Raw genomic sequence first — 15,534 nt, 5'->3', positions numbered from 1 at the left:
TGTATGTATATGAGGTATGTGTGTGTGTGTGTGTGTGTGTGTGTGTGTGTGTGTGTGTGTGAGAGAGAGAGAGAGAGAGAGAGAGAGAGAGAGAGAATGAGAATATGCTTGTGTGTCAGGACATCTTTATTTAAATAAAATGAATGAATTAAGTCTCTTTTTCATGGGGAGGCTCTAAAAAACCAGAACCTAAATTCTCCTTCATACTTCCAGGATGAATATAGAAAAAGGAGTACGTTTCTTACATTGAATTTTAGGGTATAATTGGAGTGGGTCTGAGAATTTTGGAGTAGGGCAAAGGAAAAGATGGGAGATCAGAGACCAAGTCAAAGAGATTTAAATGCCAAGACTCAGGAACACCTTTGCAGATATTGGGAGGTAGCCTGATGGGAAAAAATGTATACTTAGTCACCCTCTGTACACTGACTATAGTATTAATGGCTAACATACGCTTATATTTGTTTGAAGACAATTCTCAGTGTTTCTTTTGTTTCTGTTGCAGCAGAAGCATTAAGTGCCTTTCTTACAGACTATTATTTCAAGGATGTTTTTATAGTAAACAACCAGGGGAGACAGATTATGACTCCTTCTTGAGCAAAGAGCAGATTTGTTTACTGTCCATTATAAAATACCCAGTTCTCTAAACATGGGGATCTCTTCCTGTGACACAACTCACTGCTTGTATGAATGTCACTTGGCATTTTTTATAATTCTCAACAAGAAATAAAGAGAGGGAACCACACCCAACAGGAGGTAAACGCTACTTTCTTTATTTGACATGATTAACGAAGTTCTTTGTCTCTAACCCAGAAGGCCCATGTCTCCAGCATGCAGACATCTGCAGTGGGCTACCTTATTACTTTATATAGAGACAAAAAGTCTCAGGTCCATCATGATATTGGCCATATTCTCACTTATAAAATACAGTTTGGGGTATAAAAAATAATAATTGCTCCCTAAAATGCTTAAACAAAGCTTTAAGAGAGATTGCAGGATTTGAATATAAACTGTTCTAAAAACTTTTTTTAAAAAATTAAAAATTAAAAAAAAACCTGGGCTGCTTTGAGCAGGAGTGCATTTCTCACATAGTCTCATAGAACTAAAATGCAAAATTCAGTAAATAATAAAAATAGAAATAGAAATATGTGTTTGGGAAAAGAAGAGATACTGAACTACAGAAACAGTAAAGAGAGTAGAAAGAAAACTCAGAACAGTCTAGTGGTAACAACAAAAGTGATAATTAACTTACATATGGTGGCTTGCTGTTTACAAAGCATTTATACACATGATATTTTGAGCCTTAGAAAAATCTTTGAGATAGTCTTCATTATTTTCTTAATTACACAGTTCAGAAAATTAAAGTTTGGAAGCGTTATGTAACTTGCTTAAGGCTAACACTAATGTGTTAGGAAAATAAATAGTAGAGACAAAAGACCTAAATAAATTAAACCCAAAACAAAAATCTAGATTTGGCCATCAGTTTGCAAACTTCTTTCACCAATTACTCATTTTACATATGAACTTCCATTCCTATTGTGCCCTTTTTCCCCCCTATGAAAATTTCTTACTTATATGGAAGAATAAAGTCACTCAATTACCTTTACTTTAGTTATGATCTTTCCTTAATCTTTTTATAATCAGGATCCTATAAAACACTCTCTTGTCATTTTTCTTTTCCATTTATCTCACCAAATATATTGTTTGTTTTTATTTTGCTCTCTTTTGTTACTGGGGATTGAACCCAAGGAGCACTGTACCACTGGCATACATTTCCAGTCCTTTTTATTTTTTATATTGAGACAGGTCTCACTCAGTTGCTGAGGGTCCCACAAAGTTGCCAAGGCTGGCCTCAAACTTGTGATCTTCCTGTCTCAGCCTCCCAAGTCACTGGGATTACAAGTGTAAATACACTAAATGTTCAAGACTATATGCATCTTGGTTGTTATCCTAATTTAGACCTCACTTATGAAAACAATTCTCTTCTTTAGATGGGGAATATCATTCACTCATTTATACCTTCCTTTCTTTTATTAATACTAAGTTTTTAGTTGTTTTCATGCATCTCTCCCCTTTCCCCTGTCTTACAAATACAATGTTCCCTAGAACTCTCTCTCCTTCCTTGTCTCCCGAGTCTGCTTTCTCTGGACATCTCATCTATGGCCATGATTTGATAACCAGTCACAATGCAAAGAAACACCCCTTCCACATCTATGGCTCAAATTTCTTTCCTGAGCTCTATCTAGAACTGTACATCTGGATCTGAATGTTTAAGTCAGAAAGTTCGATTGTCCAAAATCAAAACACAGTTTCTATCTAAACCTGTCCTGTTTGTATTATTTTCCTGGATTGAATGGACCACATTGACTTAAGTTCTCCAAGATGAAATACCCTACCCTTCTTAACTGATGCTTGCATTCAGTTCGTTTCCCTGCAGATGCTCTAATACATGCCTACTTGTGTATTAACAATGCCTTAACTTCCATGCAATCCTGCGTACTCATTAAACTGTACTAATAAAGTATTTTGCTATTTGATGTTTAACACACATCAAGATACTATATATTAAAGTTCTTCTGAAATCCATATTTTATAATTTCACCATTTCCAAAATTAATATCCTCAATGTCTCCAAATGTTAATAGACAATATATTATCAAAGAAACCTTTGTGACTCTTGCTGAAATCTTCAGCACTTACACACACACCCCCATGTTCACACACAGATGCTCATACCAAAATATGTGTACATACCAATATGTACTTCAATTCTTTCCTAATGTGTAATATTCTTCCATGCCTCTGCACATTTTCTAATATCTGCTTGGACATCCTCTTTCCTCTTTGCAATGCTTTCAATCAAAATTGAAATTCCCCTATTAACTTTTATTCACATGAAACAGAGATAAAAGCTTTCTAAGAAATATTACATATGATTAACATACTAATAATCCATTTTATTGCTTTATCATCATTTGCCACTATTTTTCTGTATAGACTTTAGTAAGATCATGGATTAAAAGTATCTCACTACGCATTTCTACATTATCAGAGCCAAGCATAATGCCTAAGAGTTAAAGGCACTAAATAATGTTGGCTTAAAGAATAATAAAGGGGGAAATTTAAATTCCTGTAGCCTGCATACTCATTTGCTTTGGGATTTTTGTTATTTTTTTTTCTTGTGTCACTTCTTACAATAATGTAGATGGTAGCAACTAAGGAAATTTCTAGTGAATAACCACTTTTCATCTACAATGAATTAATGATGATTTATGTAATTCAGATACATAAGCCTCAACAATTTTTGTTGTAATTTTTTATAATATTAGTGATAATTAATAAAAAATATCATTTATGAAGAGGCATAATTATCCTCATTGTACATGTGAAGAAATGGAAGCCTAGAAGAGTTTACAATGATTGGCATAATGTTCTAAAGTAAACGATAGTCTATATTTTACTCCTATAATACTGATCATATTAGTAATTTTCATGAAATATTGCATTACTTCTAACACTGGGAAGATGGAAGGAATATACTTTCCTACTTCCTAGAAGTTAAATGTGGTCATATGAAATCTTAGATCAAAAAAAAAAGTGTTCCTATTTCTACCAGCACTCAATTCACAAGCTTCTCTTCCTCTCCCTTCCTCTCCCTCTCTCTCTTTCTTTCCCCCCTCCTCTCTCCTACAACTGTCGATTTCTAAAGTTGATGGATGCTCCATCTGCCCAGGACAAAATTGAGGACAATGTGAGATTGAACCATTTGCTAACTCAGATAAAAATATAAGAAATAAACTTCTGCTTTGGTAAGCCACTGAGATTTTGTGAATATTTTAATGATATCATAAATTGGCTTGACCCAACCAATACTCCATAGAAGTCATAACTTCATTATTGAGGTTCATTTAATCACAAATCTAAATATAAAGATTCTGAAAATTTTAAAATAATAAATGTTTAATACTTACCAAAATTATATGTTTTGGGGCCATAAAATAACAGGAATTTAAACATTCATAATTATTATTATCTTTTACTATTTCAAGAATTAGGGATTGAAAGATTTAAGACATATGGACAACAGGAAAGCAAACCAAAAGGAAATTTAGTTTGAAGCAGTTCAACAAATAGAAAACAGAGCCAGATATGAGGCAGAAGAGATTATGCAGCCAACATACATTCCAGAAATACAATCTGGGCCAAAGCCAAGAACTGCTGAGTTAATCAATGTGAATCAGAAGAAACAGGGTCAGAAATGAGAAACGCACATCAAAAATAGGGCTGCTGATTCACATTTCAGATCAAGTATCAGGGCAAAGTGAAGATATTTCAAATAGGTAGTATACTTGAGTAGACCTAAATCAGAGTAATGGAAGGTCCTCTGATATTAAACTATCTCAGCCACCACTATCATGACCCTAATCATAGTAAAAATATTGAATTCAAAACACCTTAACAAACATTTTCACATTTAATCATTAGCATGACTCTATGAAGAAACTAAGGTACACATCACAGCAGTAGGCTTCAAATCCAGTTTTATCTGACACCAAATTATGTGTTCTCAGATGCTATGCTAAATGGCCCTATGCCATTTATCCTTTTGTCTTGTACAAAGAGAGTAATTATCAATAAGTGGCTTGGCCTCCCAAAATAGAGCCAATCTAACACAGGGCATGAGAGAGAAGTAAAAGCTAATCTCAGCATGATAAATTGGGAAGAGGGCTAGCACATGATCTGAATTTGCTTAACAATGAATAAATACATACATGGTAGGAGGTCAAGTCTCTTCTCCCATCTTGTAGGAATCAAGCAAAAATCAAATCTCAAAGACACAATTAGATCCTAATGCTGGATGGAAGACTTCCTTAAGGAGAAAAATAAAGTTCTGAAAATAGAAAAGTACTATGCCTTTATTACAATTTCTTCATGATTTTCTTTTATTTCTTTTTTTCTCTAGCATATGGTTAGTAAAGGAAGAATGATGGAGACTTCAGGGACAGAAGGAATGAATTTGGGAAGAATGGTAAAACCTGTCTGTATATCAGGCAGAATGCCATTTTTTGTTTACATAGGGCCCAGCTCAATATACCAGAGAGGGAGATCACATATATACATTTGGACCAAGATTTTAGTTAGCAGCTGTGCTTTTTTGTATTGTATGCAAAAACCCTCTAGAAGATGACTTTGGATAATGGAGATATTAGGATCTTAATCCCAGTTCTAGCTTTCCCTATTTTGGAAAAATGATGAATAGCCAATTTATTGACATAACAATATTCATCACACAAATAAATTGTTACAGCTTTGTATTTTGTTGTCAAGAATCTGTGTCAGATAGTCCGCCAGAAACATTCAATCCTCAGAGAGAATGCTTGCCTCCCTCCCAGGATTATTGTGAGGGTTGAGTGAGGTAATATTTGTAGGTTGTTTATTGTAGGGCACTATGAATCTTTACAAAGATAATCGTGACTATCTCATTAAATCTTATATTAAAGAACATTTTGAGGTAGAATCAACTTTGCCTAGGTGACACAGCTGAGGCCTAGGTAGTTTATGTAACATACTCAAGCTTATCCCAATAAATACATAGAAGGAAAGACTGGAATCCAATACCATTAAATATTAGTTTGCCTGCACAGATGGTGTTTTTTCCACTAAGTCATGCTGAATGCCTTCTCTATTGCAAGAAATTTGACATCTAGACATTTAGGCATATTGGTCCATAGTTCAACATATGAGACCATCTCAAGATAAAATTTAAAGAAGGTTTTGGGATGTAGCTCAGTTGTAGAGTACATGCCTGGTATGCGTGAGGCCCTGGGTGTTATAAATAGCACACAATTTGTAAAAGTTTAGAAATGTTCCCACCCTAATAGCAGTATTTTTCAAAAATAATTTATATGCCATATAGCATGCTTTATATATGGCAAACAAAAAGCTAATCCAAAGTGACAATATGTGGGCAGATAATGACTCACTTGAACATATCATGTAGGTTTTACATGGAAGGTATTGTTATCTATGAAACATTGAGTTTCTTAACCCTTTGCTGAGCCACAAAACCACAGCAGGAAGCACTGAAAGACCAATAATGAGATCAGCTCAATTCTCCACCCTGCAGGAGTGAGAGCTTTCTATCTCATAACAGCAATTTGGATGACTTTATATAAAAAGTAAAGATGAGAATTATACTCCCCTCCCACATATCAGTGGAAATGCTTCCCATGGAGTGACTCAGCCTGAAATCCCAAACAGGAGCATGGTCACAGCGTGCTGCAGGCAGCCACAGCAGGCTCTGCATTAGCTGCCTGCAGCCTTTGTGGGGACAACATAGAACTAAGGCTGCCAATAGCACCAGAAGCTTCTACCTTGTGAACAGAATTTAGGCTTGTAGCATGGAAAAAAGAAAAGATACCAATTCTTCATGTTCCAAAATGCAGCCCTTTTCTATTTGATCAACAACAAGATAATACATTCATTAACCCTCCATTAAATAGTTATATCACTAAGAATTTGCCAAGCACTGCCCACCTTACTTCACATATAAAATTCATACAATTTAATACTTAAAATGGGTACAGAAAATGTTAAGACACTTGCCAAAAACTATCTAAGGTAGAGTGAGACCAGGATTTTTAACATGAGCTGCCTTATGTGCTAGCTGCCCATCCAGGAATGCTGGACAAGCTTTGCCCTTTCTTTATCTCCAATTAATTTTATGAACAGCCTAGAAGTCAGAAAAATGGGATATATTGCAGTGATGGCAGTGAGAACCCCAAATCAGATAAGTAACTTGTGGAAATGACCTTTATGGTATCCTCTAGGTTCACCATTAAATTTTTGGCTTTTCTACCATCTCAATTATTTTGCCCATCAGTTCCAAAGCCTTCTCCATCCAAAACCAACCAACTAACCATAAAAACACTTATTTAATACACAACATGTGTAATCTTAGTGTGTTTCAAACATAGTTTTAAATCTATAACTTTTAAAAAAGATTTAGTCATTTAAACATATAAAAAATTCTTATTGAAAAAAACAAAATAAAAGTAAATCTAATCTACCACTTTTCTAATAGAATATAGAGGAATTTAATTTTGCCAATATTGCATTACAACATGAAAAATTTGATCCTTAAATACCCCTAATAGCTGATCGCATGCAGAAAACAGTATGGAATGGCCACTAAATTTAGGATCATCAGATTATAAGTTTGTTTCCAGTTATTTTTTGGCTATGGCAATTTATTACACAAGCAGACATTCTAGTTGTTTGATATACTTTGCTTTTTGAATTATATGGAAAACTTCTTGGGAGAAAAAAAGTCTAGCACATCTCATGTCATGTTGACTATTTAAAAAGGGAAGTAAATGCAATGTTCGTGGAACTGGAACTATTTTTTTTTTAATTCTCAGTTAATGTGTATGTAATATGCCTTCTCATGAAATCCATTCTAATAATGTGCTTTCCCTCACTGTGTCACTTTTTATTACCAGTTCACTGAATACTTACTAAACTTAGTCTCAGTTCATTGCAATTTTTACATTTATAAAAATGTTTATCACCCCGTTTGAGCATTTCCACAAATTGGTTAATTCAAGCATTCTTCCATATAAAGATGGTCCTCTGCATATAATGGTTAGACTTAAACATTTTTTTTTTTTACTTCATGTTGATGGTGAAAAAGTGACACAAACTCAGGAAAAGCCCCACCTCAAAATCTGAATTTTAATCTTATCCCTGGCTCACAATAGGTGGTATAATAATCTCTGGCAATGCTGGAGAGTGGCAGTGAGCTATAGCTCCAAAAAGCCATGTGATCACAAAGATAAAAAAGCCATATATTCTACTGCATACTGTGTTACAAAAATATAATGTTCAGTAGGTTAGGAGTATTGAGTTTGTTTTTAAGTTGCCATGTCTTCAACTAACAATGGGTTCATTGGAATACAACACACTGTAAGCCAAACTATACCCCCATATTCCTTAAATAATAAAATACAGTTGGCTGCTTATATTTAATACTTCAGAAGAAATGTCCTTCTGCTTATCAATTCAAGTGGAGTTTCCGTATCTGATAAAGAGTAATTACAGATGATACTTTAGCTATCATAGCAATAATGTGCCTATTTTATATTAATACTTCCATAGGCATTTTTCTTAAGAGTACCCAAACACTAGAGAATATACTTTAAAAATACAGTCAAGTTTATCATAATTAAAACCCAACTCAATGTTTCTTTACTTAAAGGATCTTATCACCATAATCCCCCATCCTCCAAGTCAAATCTGTACCTAAATTAGACTTTTCTCTCTCTCCTCCTCCTCCTCATTTCTCATATTTGATCATTTCCCAAATTCTTCTCTGCTAGTTTCAATGTTACAATATCTGAATCACTAATTTTCTAATCATTTTTCATAATCCACATTAGTCTACACCAAGAGCTGGCTAACTGGTCCAACTCTAGTCTCTTTCCATTAGTATTACTCAAGTTTGGATGCTAAGTATTTCCCAAAGGTCATGAGTATAAAGCTTAGTCATTAACTGGGCACTACTTCTAGTTGGTAGAAATTTTAAGAGGTGGGAATTAATGGGAGGTTTTGTGGTCACTGGGGAGCATGCCCTTGAATGGGTAATAAGACCCCCTAGCCCTTTCATCTTTTTTTTTTTTTAACTCCCCAGCCATCAGGTGAATGACTTTGCTCTGCCATGTACTCCTCACCACGACTTGCTGCCTCGAACAGGGCCGAAAGTAATGGGGGAACCTACTGTGCATTGAAACCTCCCAAGATGTGAGCCAAAATAAACCCTTCTTCTTATAAACTTATTACCTCAGCTATTTGTTTTGATAACAAAAAATTGACAAACTAAACCCCAAAACATTTTCTCAGTCGCAAAATTAAACTTCTTGAAGCATACTCGTATTCCCGTCACTCTAGCATTTATAATCCTACAATGATACTTCACTGCCTGATTCTAGTTTAGTCTTATGCATTTTGATTCATTTTTATGACCTTAACTCCATTTAACCTCAATTTGTGATGTGACTTATCTCCCTTCCTCAAAAGTATGGTTAACTTTTCTTTTTTTCCCTACCATTTGCTTTGTCTTTCATCTTAAACCAAATTTTTAAGTTACTTTAAAAATCTGACTTTTTCCACAAAGACTTTCCTATTCTTTCCTCTGAGTGAAATCCAAAGCACCACAGAACCGTAGACTTTGCTTGTGGCACTTAAAATATCCTACCCAAATGGAAAATTATTATGCATTAGTTTGGGGCCTTTAATAAACTGTAAATTCCTGAGGGGAGGGTACATTTATCTGTTCATATTTGCATCTCTTGCAGCACCAGGAAGAATGCTATCCCTAAAGAAGATGCTCAGAAATATTTACTTAATGATTGAATATAAACAGTACCAAAGGGCATATGATAATTAGAAATCATAGGTAGATCATTTGGGGGTCAATTTAAGAAATACTGAATATAAGAATACAGGCAAGAAACAAGAATTTTGCTATTCTAGGCTAATTCCTCCTTTTATTATAAACAAATGAATTGTGCTTCCTAAAGTTTTGAGAATGAAGATTATAGTTTGTTGTCAAAATGTTTGAACCCCCAAACATGGTACTAGTTACATTCTTATAATTATTTACTAAGAAAGTAAACTTGTAATTTACTAAGAAAGTGGATTTGGAACTTCCTTGCAAACATCCAGCAACATTCTTAATGTCACTCAGTGTAACTCAGTCCTCTCATTAAAAAGGTTCTAGCATACCTTTGAAACTGGCCTTTTCAGAATATGGAGTACTTAGCATTATTCCAGGAGTATAATATGTACCCTGTAAAGGGGATAGTATTCACTACTTTCATCACATTTACTTTTTTATGTTCTAAATTCCTCTTTTGCATTTAACCTTTTCTTCTTCTTTGCCTTCATATTATTCAACTCATTCATAATGCTCATCTCCTATATGCCACACCATCTCTCTGCATAAGTAGCACCAGATGCTTCGATTTTTGCCTCTTTTACTGCTGTGTGCTACTGGTTCTTTTCTTTTTTTCCATTTTTTTATTCTGACAATCGCAATGTTATTCCCTCCACTCTCCACATTGCAATTATATCTTCTATGCCTTATTTTTTCTACTTATCCTCCCAGCCTTTTATTATTTCCTATTTATTATTTGCTTCTTTTCTCTCTTTAGTACCTTGACCCAACTGCTGTTCATATTTAAGGTCTAAATTTGCTTTCGGAAGAAAGATGTATTCCTGAAAATCTATAGTAAATACAAAGTTCTTATAAATAAGAACTGCCCATACATTTAAAAAACATGTTAAAATACCATTTTATGCATTGAATTATCATGTCCTAACATTTTTACTAATATACACAATGACCGGTTGGCTTAAGGTCTTGACAAATTCTCTGTCATTGCAGTCTCTCACTGTAATGCTGTAATGTATCTATGATTTCCTACTTCCAGTCCCTTTGAAGCGATAGGTTAACAAAAAGAAAAGATGATTCAGGCCATAGGGACTCAAGCCATTACTGTATTTTCCTTCTCATTACTGTCTTTGTGTTCCTGTCGGTGCTCTACTTTCCTACTATAGTATCACCAGTTTCCATTCTGCAGTGTGTCTTTGTTTTGCTTCTACTACAGGTGGAGTGTTCCCCAAGCTTAGTTTTGAGTCACAGAGACTGTTTTTTTTTTTTTTTTTTACTTCTAGATTTGATATTTATCTTTTCCTTTTTCTCATGCCAAAAAGGTAGTCATGAGTCAGCCTACTTGTGAACACAAGACAGATCTGCACCTGTACATATTTCTGATATACAGTATCTATGGTCTTTTCTTATAAATGAATGATACCTTTTTTTAACAAAAGAGCCATGAAGTCATATTATCAATGTGAATAATGTGAATACTTACACTCAGCATATTTCTGAAGTTGGGAAAATTCTGAGGGGCTGAGGTGGGCCCATTTCTCCTGATTTGTCATGGTGGAGATAAGTTCTCTTTCATACCAGGAAAGGAATTCTTTATTCAGGTGTTGGGCAGAACTCTATGCTTCAAAGATCCCAAGTGGCATGTTTCATGATGAAATATATGAAGCTTTCAAAACACACAATCTGTCCACATGAAACTGCCGTAGATGTTTGTAGTTTCAATAATGTGTTAAAGCACTGAGAAAAGAAAAACATAAAAATCAAAAGATTAGCATTATTGCCCCAAGGAAAAAAAGTTAGCAAGTTATAAAATAGTAAGGATTGTCAATTTTGAAATCATATATTTCAAAGTTATTTTCGAATAACCTTTAATTGCTTTTTTATTCTTTAATAGCATTTTAATACATATTTCCTAATCACTTACATGAATGAAATTAAAACAAAATGTAAAGGAGTCAAAATAAGCATTATCACCTCTAGAGTATAAAATTGCTAATTTACTAGATTTCCAGCAATTATTTGGAATGGAGTTCAGCTATAGCATATACATTTGCCATGATGCAAGTAAACTCTGGGATTTTTCTAGCTATCAAATGAAGATAGTAACTTTAGTTTTAAAAATCGCAATACATTTGCCAAATTAAAGAAAGTCCAAATGTTTGAAAGCCTTGCTTAATGATAGTAGATGATTCTAGTGTGAATCATGTTTTAAAATAAATACCTAGGTTGTCATGGACTTAGATTCACTGGCAAATCTGTAAAGACAAAGTGAAAACCCATCTGGTTTCAACTTTTTTATCAGAGACTATAATCAATTGTTCAGCAATCAACCCAACTACCACTGTAATCTTTAAAGAAAATGAAGTATTTAGAAGAAATTGCTTAGGTTCTGAAATTGCATCACTGAAAGGCTTATTTATACAGTGACATTAGCTAATGTCAGAGTGTTTATTCAGACAAGGCTCATTTGGTTTTAGGGCCTTGCCTTTGCTTACCATCTCTTTATTGTTCTACAGTATCAATCCCAGTACCCCAAAGTCACATCCTTATTACCTTGTTTTTAACAAGAATAAATAAATAAATGAGTAAGAATTTAAACCTCTTCTTTTCGGTCTTATTTGTGCAGGGTTCCTGTACTCAGCTTTGTAAGGTGGTAGTTTGTTACTTAATGAACAAAGAAGAGTGATCTTAGTGTGTTAACCGAAGATAAATTGCAAAGCAAACTGAAACAAATGGGGACATGTGATGGACATTTCTTGAGTCATCCACCCAGTTTCTTTCTGCAGATTCCATTCTTCACACTGATTTAATCCTAACATTTTGCTTCTCTTCAGTTACACGCAGTTTGGGTATAAAACGACTTGTTCTGCCCTCCCCTATCCAAAGAGGGACAGATGATTCAGTCACATTTGGCACATTACAGTCTCCTGGGGCTTTAAATGTGGAGTGCAGAGTGATTCAAGGACAGGGTGAAAGCAGTTGTAACGAACTCATTACAGAAATAATTGGATACCTTTGCCTGTCTGAGCCTGGATCTCCAGCTATCTTGTCCTTTCCAGAAGTTAGTGATATTCTTTAATAAAGGATTAAATGTGGCCAGGCGAGATGGTGCACGCCTGTAATCCAAATGGCTTGGGAAGCTGAGCCAGGAGGATGGTGAGTTCAAAGCCAGCCCCAGCAACTTAGCAAGGCGTTAAGCAACTTAGTGAGAATCTGTTTCTAAATATATATGAGATGGGGATGTGGCAGCTGGGTCCAATCCCTGGAGCCAAAAATAAATAAAAATAAATAAATAAATATAGACATATGCCAAGATACCATGCTGTACTCCATACATATGTTCAAATATTATCTTGACAAGTAAGGTAACTAACACTAAGTGACTAGAATCTAGTAGGTGTGGCAGAGACTGCTAGAAGTCCCCTCAATATCCATTCTCCCTTGCTTCCTTGGTAACAAAGCCTTAATTTTATTCAGTGAATATATATATCTATCAAAATGACTATACCTAGGTTCTGTGCATGGAAAAGTGGCCAATAATCATGTAAGTAGATATTGGTTGAGGCATACAGAAAGTTTCCATTAGAATAAAAAGTTAGGAAGTGTCCTTTTAAATATTTTTATGTCTTCCTCTAGCTACCTACCAGAAATGTTGACAAATATAGTAGTTTCTTTTGTTATTGGTAATAATAAATAAAATTGAGAAGGGAAGCCAGGGGCTAAGCATAGTGAAGCCCAATAAGATAGACCTGGGTAGGCAAACAATTAACAACAAAATAAATTTGGGCCACATCCTGTTTTTCTAAATAAAGTTTTCTTGGAGCAGAGCCATATTCATTAGAGTAACCCTCAAAAGACCAGATTTTGAAAATATACTTAGTAAAGAAGTCAGGGCATTATCCTGAAGGCAGTAAGGAAGAATGAAAAGACTACCAGAAAAGAAAAAATAAAGTCAGAAACCTGATCAAACTTGCATTTTGGAAAACAGGTCAATATCTAAGTTTAGTTTTTTCTCTGTCTTCTGTTATTAAAATAGCTTCTTAACTAGCTTCTTGAACTCTCTCCTTTCTTTAACCCGGCCAATTCTCATATTTCATTTGTTATTCTTGAATGGTCATAAACTAAAGTGACTCCAGAGGCCTGATGACTTACCAACAATTAATAAATTATAGTAGTAATGATAATCAATCCCATCGGGGCACAAAATCACTTATGTTGCCCCTAACTTTTTAGGGGCAACATACATTATTCATTAAATAATATAAGTTAAATAATTGATTATAAAATATAATATCCAAACAAATAAAACAGTGATGGAGTGATGTATGAGTATAACATTATAAATTGAATCATCAGATTTTAAATCACCAGATTTAAAATCTAAGGATTTTAAATTTGAGTTTCATATACTTAAATGAACTGAAGTGCAGATGGAGAATAGTTTTCCAGTCAAATATTTTAACTAGTGGAATCAATATATCCCAAGCTTGTCAAAAGAGACATGCTGCTGGTATAATATCAAATCCAGAGGCACCACTATTCTTCATGCCTCAGAATGTGATGAAAATGATGGCAGCACTTTCTCATAGTCTCTGCTTCTTCATAAATAGGTAGAAAGAATGCAACACTATTCAACTGAGAATCCCTATGGTGCATTCACAGATTTCCTGTTTCCTTGCAGAAGGTTTTCTTTAGGCACATAAAACGAGTGCCAGGAGGGATCCACTTTACTGGCTTTTGGAAATCAGTCTAATTCTGGCTTTCTCATCTAGTCAACAGATGTGGCACTTTGCCTAGTTGGTGGCAGAAAATAATTATGTTGAAGGAGTTGAAGAAGATTCTTTGGCCTATTGTACCTGGGCTAAAACATTCTTCATCATTAAGAAAGGAGTCATTTACCTTGTGAAGAAGTTATTAGTCATGATCTAAGTAAAAGAGTCTTCTGGGTTGGATGCATTGTTAGTCACATTAAGTATAAATATTTGCAAACTTATCACAGGTCAGTATGTCATGATTCCAATCTTCAAATAAAAGTTGGTAAACATTATGGCACACTGAAGAATACATGTATACAAATGTGTACAAAAAGATGTTATGATGTCTGAAAATATTGACTAGGAAGGTCATGAAACACAAATTATAAGGTAAGCAGTGAAAATATATCTTGGGGGTGAGAAAATGCAGGGTTATATCATAATCATAGAATTGCTTAATGAAAAGTAAGATCAAATTAAACAGAATATTAATTCTATAATTTGATTTATAGTTACTTCTTTATTTAACCATGAAAATAATTTAAAATGAGACCCAATGTTATCCTAGGCATATTCTCAGAATCTGGGAATGTAGTAATGTGTTAAATAGATATTGTAACTTAATTCCTGGCTCTTGGCAAAAGGGAAAGATCTATATTAAATAACCCAATTATACAAATAAATAATTGTGACCTATTATCAGTTATATTGGGGGAGGGAGAAGAGGCAACCAGATTCTGTAAGAGAGTACACCAGGATTTCCTGATATAGTTTGGGATGTTCAAAAAGCAACCTATAAAAGAAGATATATTGAAACCAAATAATAAAAGTGGATTAATAATTATACACTTCAATAAGGTCAAAACCATTCTGAGAGCCTAGATCTGAGAAAAAAGTAGAAATACTAGAAGCTCTCTGTTATGACTCAAATATGAGGTGTCCCTCAAAAGATCATGTATGAGACAATGCAAAAAACTTAGAGGTGAAATGACTAGGTTATTTATGAGAACCTTAGGGTATTAATCCCCTAATATGTATTAACTAGATGGTAACTATAGGCAGGCAGGGTGTGAGGTGGGTCACTGGACACATGCCTTTGGGGTATATATTTTGTTTCAGATGAGTCAAGTTCTCTCTCTGCTTACTTGTGGCCATAGCCTGAGTTGCTTTCCTCTGCCACAATCTGCCCCCATGGTATACTGCCCCAACTCAGGCCCAGAGCTATGAAGTCAGCCATCTGTGGACTGAAACCTTGAGATCAAAAATGAACTCTTTCTTCCTCTTATCGTTCTTGTCAGGTATTTTAGTCATAGCAGTGAAAAATCTGACTAA

The 15,534-nt window shown here is 34.5% G+C and overlaps 1 protein-coding gene across 10 annotated transcripts in view; it reads right to left on the bottom strand.

Annotated features, from left to right (window-relative positions):
- Dgkb (diacylglycerol kinase beta) overlaps positions 1–15,534 on the bottom strand; it is a 651,708-nt gene that overhangs the window by 579,822 nt on the left and 56,352 nt on the right. For 9 of the 10 annotated variants that reach the window (XM_078040040.1, XM_005328769.5, XM_078040041.1 and 6 more), the window contains one exon: positions 10,932–11,185. In XM_078040040.1, coding sequence (XP_077896166.1) covers positions 10,932–11,001 — 70 coding nt within the window. In that variant the 5' untranslated portion in view covers positions 11,002–11,185. Of the gene's footprint in view, positions 1–10,931; positions 11,186–12,461; positions 12,597–15,534 lie in introns of those variants that run through there. The other variant, XM_021728717.3, reaches the window with a different exon arrangement.

This window comes from Ictidomys tridecemlineatus, chromosome 2 (genome assembly GCF_052094955.1).
Source record: "Ictidomys tridecemlineatus isolate mIctTri1 chromosome 2, mIctTri1.hap1, whole genome shotgun sequence".
NCBI classification, from domain to species: domain Eukaryota; kingdom Metazoa; phylum Chordata; class Mammalia; order Rodentia; family Sciuridae; genus Ictidomys; species Ictidomys tridecemlineatus.
This window is presented reverse-complemented; position numbering and strand designations above follow the sequence as displayed.